The sequence below is a fragment of the Taeniopygia guttata genome, chromosome 2, assembly GCF_048771995.1.
Source record: "Taeniopygia guttata chromosome 2, bTaeGut7.mat, whole genome shotgun sequence".
NCBI lineage: Eukaryota > Metazoa > Chordata > Aves > Passeriformes > Estrildidae > Taeniopygia > Taeniopygia guttata.
The window spans coordinates 16972723-16984910 of record NC_133026.1 but is presented as its reverse complement, the minus strand read 5'-3'; the positions used below and the strand labels follow the sequence as shown (position 1 = coordinate 16984910).

The 12188-nt window shown below is 48.0% G+C and overlaps 2 protein-coding genes across 2 annotated transcripts in view; both read left to right on the top strand.

The window, feature by feature from the left end:
* Positions 1-5084, top strand: part of MYO3A (myosin IIIA) — a 114505-nt gene extending 109421 nt beyond the window's left edge. Inside the window, exons 34-35 of the mRNA XM_072925418.1 lie at positions 1681-1821; positions 3653-5084. Of these exons, the coding sequence (XP_072781519.1) occupies positions 1681-1821; positions 3653-3767 (256 nt within the window). The 3' untranslated portion in view covers positions 3768-5084. The remainder of the gene's footprint in view (positions 1-1680; positions 1822-3652) is intronic.
* Positions 5085-6599: 1515 nt separating this feature from the next.
* The window catches only part of GAD2 (glutamate decarboxylase 2), a 40912-nt gene continuing 35323 nt past the window's right edge, over positions 6600-12188 (top strand). The window contains exons 1-4 of the mRNA XM_030264484.4: positions 6600-6809; positions 7079-7138; positions 7285-7437; positions 8435-8668. Coding sequence (XP_030120344.1) covers positions 6734-6809; positions 7079-7138; positions 7285-7437; positions 8435-8668 — 523 coding nt within the window. The 5' untranslated portion in view covers positions 6600-6733. The remainder of the gene's footprint in view (positions 6810-7078; positions 7139-7284; positions 7438-8434; positions 8669-12188) is intronic.

Here is a 12188-nt window from a genome sequence, read left to right as displayed (position 1 = left end):
ACTCCAGTACTCTAGAACAGTTTTTAGCTGTACTTCAACCAGGAGAATAAAGCATTGAAAAAAGAATGGTAATTTGGTGATTCACAGGGGGACATGTATACATGTAAAGTTAAAATGCAATTTTCATTGACTAAAATCCATTATAGAATTTAGCCATTCAGTTTTCCTAAAACATGGTCCTTTACCATGGTAACACAGGCATTATAATGAGATAAGGTCCACATCAAAGATAGTTCTGACACAGAAAATAATTGAAGGTGCTTAAAATTCTAGTCAAAGCAAATGAGTAACCAGTCCTTTTTTGTCAGCAAAAATACAAAGACTGTCAAAATTTTCTCCTAAAAATATATGAGTGTCTGGAAATAGATAATAAAAAAAAAAAACAATAACTATGAATAACAGCTAAAGAAGAGTAGCCCTTGAAATTTGAACCAGAAGTGTTTTCTTCCCAGTGCAACTAACCTATTTTGATGGATCTCTGCAGAAAAGAAGGAATGATGTCCTTCTGTATCTTAGATCCTTATGTGTGCTGCTGACCGGGTTGGCAGCTCCTGACATATATCATAGCTTTATTTTATTTGTGTTTCAATACTGAGGCTTTCCTGCTGCCCCCTCAGTGGCACTGCTGTGGCACCATGTGTGCGATGGCAGCCTGCTCATAGCTGCCAGATGAATGGGCTCTCTGCACTGTCCTCAATACAAACTTGCAGAATACAAATTCCATGGCTAAAATATGTATCTGAGAGGATGTTGCATGACATTACATTTATTTAAAATATGCTCACAGCATTGAGCATCATTCAACCACAGTTTAGATTGCACTTGATTATGCTGCAGCTTAAAGGACTGACCTTATGTTCGTGTCCCCCATGTTTGGTCTCTTTCAGCTTTTTTTCTCATGTCATTTGGATCCTAAAAAAATTTCACACCTATTGACTCCAGTCTAGGGGAAAAAATAACTAATACACCAAAACCTAGTGTTTTCTCTCATTGGTGTCAATTAGGTTTCACTCATCTTAAATCTAGTTAACCATTTCTCTGACTGCATCTTCTCTCATGTGCCAACTCTGTATTAGTGGAACATAGCAAGTAAAATCAATTAATTACTTCTGGTTTCTAACAACATGAGGACTGAATTCTGAACTTCTCTATTCTGTTTCTTTTTAGGATATTATTTCTTTCCTTAACCATTCTAAAATGGATGTTGGGATTGATTTTTTTTCTGTATGTATAATACCTTGGGTAGCATTCACCTAACAAAATAAGAGATATCTGCATAATTGACACCCATATCTGAACTAGTTGCTTTAGACTCTCTACTCAGAGAAAAAAGTAGTCGTATTTAGGAAAATTATTCATCTCTTGCTCAAAGAGATATCTAAAATAGATCAGATTATTATACCATAAAAACGCCTCTCCACTGACTCTAATGGCAAACCCCAAAAATTGCAGTCATGTCTCCTTTATGAATATATAAAAGTACTTAGCATTTCAAAATTCTCAATATCTATGTGGTACAGCAGTCACACTTCAGAGACTGATTTTTTTGTGCCTATATATATTTTTCCTTAGATCCTCAACACATAAACAGAATAATGATATTTGGCTGCCTTGGGTTTGTATGCTGAAAATAATATTGAAAAGTGAAACTGTTAACTTAGTGTTCTTATTTATTGACAGTCTGAGCAAAGTGCTAGATTTAGATATCTACTACCAAGAAATTTCATCTACTGACTCCAGCTCCAAGGACAGCAGCACTACCACAAGAAGGAAGCGATACCCAATTGAGCGCAGGACTTCCATTTTACGAGCTACTGAGCGGTAATTCATACAAAATAGTAATAGGAAAAAAATGCATATTATCCTTGTTGACATATTCAAAATATTAATGAAAATAAATGCACTTTAAAATTACACATAAATCTATTACTTTAGAGATGAAATTTTACCAAACTACCTTGCAAAACATTTAGCTAAAATTTCCCATATCAAAATGGGAATATCTGACATATTCCCCATGCAAGAGGGATAAATTCCAGTGTGATTGGTGCTCAGCCTACCTGCCAGTTTTTTGTTTCAAGGGCCAGGTGAACAGACATTCTGCATCTCTGATCTAAAATAAAATTAAACTGAGGCAGAACCTAAAAACTGTATTTCTGATTTGTTAGATTTTAAACAGGGTGGATGTGCACCAGACTTTCTGCATGTTTTCTGCAGGCAGGACTCCAGCTTGACTGCCTCCTTCTCCTACTGTCCTGTAGCAGCACAGTTGTCTGTAGCCTCGCTAAGGTGGACAGCCAGGAGAAAAACCCCAAAGGGAGCATTTGCTCAACCTCCTTTCTTCCCACATAGACTTCAATAGAGGGTGACCACTGCCAGGCTAAGGAAATTTATATTCTCACTCTTGCCAGTGCACTCACACACACTGCACATACAAACGCACACCTATGTATCTTAATATAGTTGTATCTTCTTGCATGTTCCTAAATGTAAGAAAAACTTTGAAAACTATCTAGGTCCAAGTCTTAAGGGAAATGCTAAGCCAGGGATGAATACTGAATTTGAAAATGCATCTGTAGTAATAGAGGAAATGTTTGTAGAACATTCCAAATGTAGAATATTTTGTGCACCTTACATATTTCATTTCTGGCCTTTTTTTCACGTATGCTCTAAATTAAAAGTGTAATTAAAAGTAATAATATCAGGGAATTACCATATAGTTTACAACCATGAGAAAATGTTGCATTTCTAAGGTGGTTAATTACACCAAATCAAATCCGTCACCCTGAGGTCTGGCTTAGGTGAATGAGTTTTGCTACTGAGCAAATTTCTTTACTGTTTGCTGTTCTAATTGCAGCCATAGTGAAACAAAATTTATGTAACTTCTGAATTTAGAGTTACCTCAGAGGGCAGATGAATGCAATTAATAAACATTTCTGCACTTCAGGATCTCTTGAATAGGGTCACCAGGACTGTACAACCAATGACTGTACAGACATCTCAAACTACTTCAAGAAGTGAAGCATTGAGTACTTTTTATTTAGCAGTTTACCTTTGACATTGGATAAGGACCAGTGGTGGGGGCACCTTAAGTGTAGAACACTACAAATTTTGTAATTATTTCAGAGTAATTTACTGTTTAAATAACTGTCTTTTCTTTTTAATCTTGTTACATGGTAACAGCTGATTCCACATCACTATTCCAGCTTGTCAGAGGTGGCATTCAAAATGCATCTTGCCATCTGAAAATAAAATGAAATTAGATGGACGCTTACAGTGAACTCCACAGGCAGGTTAAATACAGAGCAAACAAATTTATGCCAACTGAAAATCTGGTGCAGTAACCATCAGGCAAATGCTTCTGCAAAGCATCCCCATGCTCTTAATGTTTTTATGTCCTTTCATTATGTCCCCTTCATAGAAGAACATGTTGTTCTTCTGTGTTCATCTGCTTCTAGCATATAATGTGTTTGTTCCGAGGTGCCTGTTTTGTGCAGCACAGGAAGAGGCCTAGCAAAGTCAGCTGATTTTTTTTTCTTTCTCCTTTTATTTTTCCCTCACAAGGGTGGAGGTTAAGCAGTCGATTAGGAGTGTTTGCCAAGGTAAATGTTTTGACTTTAATTTCTAAAACACTTCTGTGCTTAATCCCTAGGTCGAGGGTTGCAGAAAGACCCCTGGAAGAGAGTAAAGCCGAAGATAATCCCTATGACTACAGACGACTGCTGCGGAAGACCTCACAGCGCCGGCGCCTTATCCAGCAGTTCTAGCTGCTGCTGCTGCTCCTGCTGCCATTTGGCTTTTATTAGCATAATTTTTTTTATCATTTTATACCATGTGTTTCCTTTTTTTTTTAATCTTCAGTGTTTCAAGTTAATGTGTGTGTTCATATGAATATTAATTACTATGGTTTACATCCCAAGACCATTGCAAAGGGACACTGTCAGTCACATATCCTATTCTTACCTAATATAAAAATCAGCTTTCTTTCATGTACCATTGCTACATCCTAAAATTATTAAACAGCTTAAGTCTAGTTTACTTTCCTCAGTGCATATTTCTGTTTTTCCACTTCATCAGTCTCATCCAATCAAAATAATAATTTACTTTATAGTTCCCTAGTTAAGCTTTCTAATTTCTATTCACCTTCAGAAAACCTTAGTTATTGTTTCTAATAAATTGTTCTACAGGTGAAAAAAATGACAAGAGCACCATGGGGGAATTTCTGCTTATTTTAGTTTACATTGCTTAAATTTTGGGATGACCTGTTTGTGGCAAGTGTCCCTTTAATGAAAATGTATACAATTAATTGAATAGCATACTAGGGCAATTTATTTCATTATTGACTTTACTGTAAAGCTAGTAGCGAGTTTTAAAGGTCAATATTGTGTGTATAATCTTTATGTTGGAGATGTCCATTTATGGGAAGTATGTCCAGCCCTCTCCTCTGCCTCTGAGCTTTGTGACTAAGTGATGAACTTCTAAATCATGTTTGCTTTGTTCTCATTTGCATTAGATTTTTAGGAATCTTAATCTCTGGGGTACCAAGAAAGGAATAGAAATACACTCTCTGGTTGATTGCTGCTGAAATGTAATGATCATTCGTAATCAGTTCCACTAGAAATTAAATTAAAATAAAGGCAATAGCCACAGTGTTCAAATTTCCCCCTGATTCCGTATTCAAAAGACCTTATTTCACAGAAACCACACAGATAATTGCAGCGCTTCCTTTCAGGATTCATAATTGCGTGTTCCCAGCTGCAAAGCAAGAGAAAGCAAATTTCATGATGCCAGCATAAAGGCCTGATTCTACTCCGTTCCTCAGCTCTCCTAAATGTGACAATTGGCGGCAGCAGTCAGCCACAGGGGCTGGGTTTTGTCCATTCCCCACGCACATTTGGCCTTTTCCCCAGAGACAGATAACCATTGCTTCCTGATCTGTAACTCGTTACAAGGCTGTGCACCGGATTAAAACATACTGCAATGTAAAATTTGCTATAAATTGTTAAAATTTTGAAATCTGTTCCAAAGTTGTTTTGTCATGTATTCATAAAATGATAAATAAAAATGTTCAAAGCAGTGATACAGTTGATTGTGTCTGAATTACATCTGGAACCAACAAAACACTGTGGACTGGGGCATGAGTGAGCAAGACAGGGAAGGGCTTGCAGCAGCCTCTGGCCGTGGAAAGCTGGAATTATTATCTACATGCAAGCCAGTGTGATGCGGCAACTGGAACAGACATTTCACATGAAGAGATACCTGGACTGGTTTTCTTCTGCTTTCCCACCACAGCAGTGTTTTAAAGCATTGAGCCATTTCTGTGAGGTCTCATGGTAGGCACTTCTCATAACCATGTGGGTACCTACAGAAAGCAGAGAGATGCCCCGAGCTGAACACGGGGCCTGGCTGCGAGTGGCGTGGGGACCCTGCTTGACCAGCCGTCTCGGCAGAGCCACATTCTCACCTGGTGTGGTCCTGCCTGCCCCGCTCCAAGGCCAGGGTTTGAAATCCCTCCTGTGTCAGAGAGGCAGCCGCGGCAGGGAAACTCTCCCGCGAAGACCCGGCTGGGTGGAAAAGGGAGGTTTGGTTGCCTTCAAAGACGTCATGAAGGGAATGGGAACAGTTGTCGCGCTCTTCCCGTCTGGCCGCCGGGCCCTGTGCCTCCTCGGGGCTGGAGCCAGGATGGCGGCTCCTCCAGGCTCCCCAAATGGGAATGTTGCGGGAAGCCCCCGGGAGCTCCCCGGGGCTGCAGGGACACGCGGGGGCGGCCGCGGCGTTGCGCAAGGCTCCTCCAGCACGTCCCTAGGAGCCAGGACGCCCCTGCCTGCCCGGGAGCAGGAGGGACAGCGGGAGCCCAGCCCGCTGCGGGCCCTCCACCAGCGCCTTTTCCGCGGCGGCCCGGCCCGACGGGGCTCCCGCCGGAGGCTGCGGCCGGGCCGATGGGACGGCTCGGGGGTGTCTGTTCCCCACCCGGGGCCGCCGGCGGCACGGGCCGGCCCGGCCTCGGCGCCACCGCCCAGCAGCGCCCGGCTCGCCAGGGCGGAGGTGCTCCGGTGCAAAAGTGGGACGTGTGGCGGGGAGATTTCCCTTCGCTTTGCATCTTAAAGGACTGAGAACGTTTCCCCGTAGTCTCAACTTTCCCCTCGAGGTACCAGTCTGGACCACCGCAGCCGCCCATGCCAGGGCTTGGAATACTACCATTCCACTCCGCTCAGCGGCACCGGGCGGCTCAGCCCTCTCCGCCCGCCCCGCCGCTGGACCGTCGGTCGGGTGAAGACGGCACAGGCACCCTGGCTCGCCTTCGCCCCCCAGGGCAGCTGCAGCCCCAGCTCAAGCGGCGCCTATAGCTCGGATCTGCCCCGAGCGCTACCGTTCTCCCACCGCCGCCCCCCACTCCTCGGCTGCAGCGGGGTGCAGACACGCCTTAGAACGGCCGACGCCGTCGCCGCTGGCCGCCTCAGCGGGCACCTCTTCCCGTGGGGCCGCCCGCCCCGTCCCGGGCAGCAGCGCCTGCGGGGCGCGGCCGAAGCAGCTCGGCGGAGCGCGCCCCGGGGGCGCCCACGGGAGACGCTCCCACCCACGCGTGCCCGGGGCGCTCCCGCCCCTTCGCCTGCCGCCGCCTGGCGCAGCCGCGCGCACTTACACACCGCACACTCACACTCACGCACACTCGCTCGGGCCGCCTGGGCTGCAGATCGCCGCTCCTCGCCCGCCCCGCCGGTTCGCCTCCGCCATGGCAAGCCCCGGCTCCGGCTTCTGGTCCTTTGGAGCCGAGGAGGGCTCCGCAGCCGCCGAGACCCCCGGCACAGGTAGGAGGACGCCGAGCGGCCGGGCGGGACCGGCCCGACGGAGCCGCCGTGACAGCGCTGCCCGGTCGCCGGAGCCCCTTTGTGACAGCTCGACCGGCGGGACGAAGCGGTGCGATGCGGGCGGCGGGGACCGACGGCGACTCGAGCCCGGGCCAGCGCTGCGGGGCTCCGCGGGGCAGGCGGTTCCTGGGGAGCCGGGCCGGGGGTCGGGCGAGACGCCCTCAGCCCACTCCCGCCCCACGGACCCTCCCCTCGATTTTCTCTTACAGCAAGAGCTTGGTGTCAGGTTGCCCAGAAGTTCACGGGAGGGATCGGAAACAAACTCTGTGGTAAGGGCAGGGAGGCCCCGGTAGCCCGCGGCGGGGGCGCGGCTGCGCGCCCACGGAGCGCCGCGGGACCTGCCCCGGGCCGGGGGGGGCGGGGGACGAGGGTCGATGCCCCGGTAATGAGGCCGTTTGTCCGTGTCGCTGTCAAGCCCTGCTCTACGGAGATGCCGAGAAGACCGTGGAAACCGGCGCCAGGGCAGCAGCCCCGGGGGTAGCGGAGCCGAGGCCGACCTGCACCTGCGACAAAAAGCCCTGCGGTTGTCAAAAAGCGGACGTGAATTACGCCTTTCTGCACTCAACAGGTAACGGCGCTCCCGGGGCACGCTGCTTCTTTAAAACTAACCAGAAAAAAACAGCGGTTCGGTCCGAAAATCGCCCCCGCCAGCGTTGCGCGGAGGCGTGGGGGGCCCGGAGGTGCGCGGCGGAGCTCTGCGCCCTCAGCCCTGGCCCCCGCCGGGCATTTCTCAAATCTGCGAAAAATCACACAAACAACAAAAAATCCCGAAAAGAAAAACCCAAATTAGTAAAATCTCGCGTATTGGAGCCCGCAGCTTTTTCCTTCTAAGGAACACTGAAAGCATCGACCTTCTCATTGAAGACCCTGCGATGTAATTAAGGTTTGAGGGGAGGAGGGAGACAGAGCTCTCTCCTACTCATTTGCTTTAATTCCAGATATTTTTGCAGTTCATCTTTTCTGACCTTGGAGGTATTGTCTCCTCCAGTGAATAGGTCCCAGCTCCCCGCTGACATACACTAGCCAAGGACTCTCCCGTTTGCTCGGTAGCCCAGGACCCCAAATTAGGGGCTTCCACTATAGTCTCGTTTTGACTGAGCCATCGCTCTTAAACAAAAGCTTTCTGCACACCAAGACCCCTTGTAGTATTGCCTCAGAAAATTATCAACAAGTCACTTGCCTGGGAGAGCCACCAAGAAGGTATTTTATTGCAAGGCAAATGACAGTTTTAAAGGTGCTGCTTGTAGCATTTGTTGCTCAATCTTTATTTCCTGTGAGATTTGTTTTCCCTTTTGTCTTGTTTCCCTGCTCTCACTGTCTTAAAAATTAGTCTGAAATATACTGTGGACAGAATTGGCCAATTTAGATAAGATATTAAATCTTGTTATGTTTAAGAACATTCCTCAAAATACAAACTTGCCAATTTGTTTATTAAATGAAAACAAAACCTGCTTTTATTGACTACACTGTAAAGATTTTGTAAACATAAATGGGAGAAGGCTTTGTTCAGAATCTATGCTTGTGGTCATAAAACGAAGTTAACTTCTAAATTTGTCCATTCCCAGATCTTCTGCCGACATGCAATGGAGAAATAACTACTATGTCTTTCCTGCAAGACGTTGTGGACATTTTACTTCAGTATGTGGTGAAAAGTTTTGATAGATCAACAAAAGTTATTGATTTCCATTACCCAAATGAGCTGCTCCAGGAATATAACTGGGAACTGGCAGACCAGCCACAGACCTTGGAAGAAATTTTATTGAACTGCAGAACAACCCTGAAGTATGCAATTAAAACAGGTAATAGCAATGCTCATTTTCTACCCTGTATGGTTTCATCCATTGATTAAAGGTGTCATTTCAATTTAGCTTGAAACGTTAGAGACTGAAGCAGCAACTGTATTTTGTCAGCTCCCAGCAATTTCTAGCAGAGACAGAAATCGTTCTCCAAAATGATAAAGCACTCCAGCAGCTCCATCTCTGTAGCTGTCAGTGCAGCCTCGCACACCCTTTCTGATTTAAAATTAATGCGTCTGTGCGTCGGAGATGGCGAGTGTGCCGCTGAGCAGACTTTGCATCACCTTCCCCACTTTCTGCCGTGCCTTTTCATCATTTTGCGTGTGATGCCCGGCCATTGCCTCTTGCGGGCGCGGAGCTCGGGGCAGAGAGGAGTCCCTGCACTGGGGCAGCAGGGACTCCAGCCCATTTAGCAGCCGAAATCACAGTAAACGGCCTGTAAATTCGAGCTCTGAGAGGCCATTTGCCTTGCCTGTCACTTCGCCTGCAAGACATAAAATAAAAAGAGAATTTAGCAGAATCTTACACAGAAATATCGAGGATTTAGTTTCAACTTTAGGCTCAAGCAATAAAACCAAAGTCCGATTTGTTTCAACAGCCATTTGCTGGTTTTCGCTGGGGAAAGCAGGGATGGATTGACTCCTCCCTGGCTGGGATGCCGCGTTAGTCGTGCCCCGCTGTGTGCTTCGTGGAGGGAAGGTGGCGTGGGGCTCACCCAGGCGTGGGGAAGCGCCCGACTCTGCACCGGGGCCACCTTAAGCTGCGGCGGAGCAGGCAGAAAGCGGAGCCGGAGCCGCAATTACGGCTGTCATTGGGAAATAATAAGGGGTCCGGAGAGCTCTTAGTGGGAATTTGAATTACGGAGAAATTGCTTAAAAATAAATGTGAAGCTGTTTACTGAACGAGACAAAGGGCTGATTTGTGACTAGAGGTTGAGGGGAAAACAAAAAAATCTCAGGTTTTGAGAAGAGAACAGAACAGACTATCCTGGTAAAGATTGTGAGGGATCTGTGTAATCCTCCTCGTTTAGTGGTGGAAATGACCATCAGCATGTTTTGATGAATGGGTCGGGTGCTGTCAAGATGTTTGTAAAATACTGGATTAAATAGTTAGGTAAATGGTATCTTAAATGAGAGGAGCAAAGTCGATCAGTCCAGTGATCTATACGATGTGTCTGGATAGGGCATATGAAACGTATTTGCACAGAAATTATGAAGAATGTGCGATCTGTGATTCCGAGAATTCAAAAAAATAGGGTTTCTTAGCTGATTTTCTGTAATCGTTTTTTGTTATAGCCTGTTTTCACGCAACAGACCAATTTAATTTTTGTATCCAAAAAAGACAATTTAAAACAATGTTACCATTTCTCTTCCTCTCTATAAATATCGGAGGCTTTCCCATCTTGACATTTTATAATTTGTTTTAATGAAAATAATGTTTTTAAAGTCTGAAAACGGGCGCTGGGGGTTTTGTGAAATGTGGTGGCGTGGCGGGGTTCAGCCCAGGGGGTGCAGAGCCGCCTCGCTTGGCTGCTGCTGCTCCTCAGCACCCTGGGGTGACAGCCCCAGCCTGGCGGTTCATGAAATGCGTGAGGCACACACCCGGAGCCCTCCGGCGTGTGCTTCGGAGTAAAACACTGGAATTACCCTCAGAGGAAGGACAGTATGGGGAGGTTTCTGGCGGCAGCGTCAGCCTTCCCTCCTGCCGCAGAAGCCCCTCGGACACGGCCCCTCCTGGGCGGCGTTTGGCTGCAGGGGCCCGGGAGGCTGATTGAAAAATAAATTGTACTGCGTTAGCCTCACAGCTGGATACGCAGGTCCAGGGATTCGGCGAGGCAGATTCGGCCGAGGGGCTTGTGTGGGTTGCTCCTAGGTGTTGCCTGCGTGCCACGGCTCACTGGGGTGCCCGGGGAAAGCCACGCTTTCACAGAGACTGAATTCTCGCTGAGAGGATGTAAAAGGCAGTGACTGCGGATGCAGGGAAAGATGGGTGTTAAATTCAGTTACTGTGCTCTGGACAATTGAAAATGAGCAAGGGAATTGAAATGCGAGCGTTTAAAAATGGCTTGGAAACTCCAGGAAGGGTGCGAGGAGCCGGTTCTGGCCCAGCCTTGCTCCCTGGCAGCCCTGCCGCTGGCCATGCACGCAGTGAGGCTGCACGCACGGCCAGACTCAGTGCTGCCAGCCGTGCCTTTATCCCCGCTGTCTGGCCGTGCCCAGCCCTGTCGCTTCCCTCTGGGGGCTGTGGAGGCCGGGTGCTCCCGCTGGGCATGCCCGTGCCTCAGACCGTGCCTCAAGCTGCTGCAGGTGGGAGTGTGTTTGGGAGGGCGTGTGGGGCAGAGGCAACGCCCTGAGTGGGGAAGGCCCGGCCTCGGGTGTCCCTGTGCCTTGGCCCTGGTCCTTGGCCATCATCTCCCGATTTACTCTGGGATATCTGTGAATACACTGTGTATTGCTAAACAAACCATTAAGTAATAATCTCCTATTTTCATCTCTCAACCAGTTCTTCGCCCTGTCACAATCTCTTTTCTAGTACCTCTTTGTTCAGGAACAACTTCAGCAAAGGATGTGTGTTTCAGGCAGAGGCACCCGGGGAGAAATTTTTGAGCAGCTCTCACAAACTCTTCTTACCTGGCCAGTGGAGCCTGTATTCCAAGCAAAGCCTCAGTTGTCCATGGCCATCTAGCCAAGGGAGGAGAGCTCGCTCACGTAGTGAGTCGTCACATGGACAGGCAAAGCCCTGCAGCTGGGGCAGGGGTCGGGCTGGGGCAGAACATTCCCGGCCCTTCTGTGTTACAGCCGCGCTGCAGAGGGAAGGGCACGGAGAGGAGGGGCTGTGTCACAGGGGTGGGTGCTGGGTGCTCTCCCAGCAGCAGCAGCCGCTGCCCTCTCTGCCCTGACATCTCTCCATGCAGCGCGGCTCCCTCCGCCTCGCTCGCTCCAGGGCACGGCTGCCCGAGCCCTGCGTGTGCCCGGGCCCGTTCCTAGGCGGCTCCCAAAGCAGGTGGTGTGTGCTGGGAGGTTTGCTTGAAGAAACAAGCAGTGACAACAGGGCTGTCGCCTTGGGCTGGGTGTGGGGCTGACAGAGAACCGCTGAGACACTGCAGCTGCAGATACAAACTCTGCTATTCCCCAGCTTTGTGGATTTATTTCTAAAACAGGAATTTTTGTTACCTCCTTTGAATCTTCCTGTACTCCTGATCCACTAAAGGCTTTTAGCTCCTAATTTTCTGTTGCTTTCAGGTGAAATTTGTCATCCAGCTGTGATATGGAACCTAAGCTATAAATATGGAAATCTCCTTCAAAATTCCTCCATCGGGGGAGGTGTAGTTCTCTGCAGGCAGAGACCCTGGAGCAGGATTGCTGAGGCTGTGGTGGTGGTGATGGGGTGCGCATGTGTCTTAGGTCCACCGAGCCCACTCAAGAATGTGAAGAGCAGGGAGCAAGATCCAGTTCATTCTGCTGGATCTGAGCATCATTCCTCGGTGTTCAGGGGCTTTGGCTGCCTGTCTTTGGCAGCACAG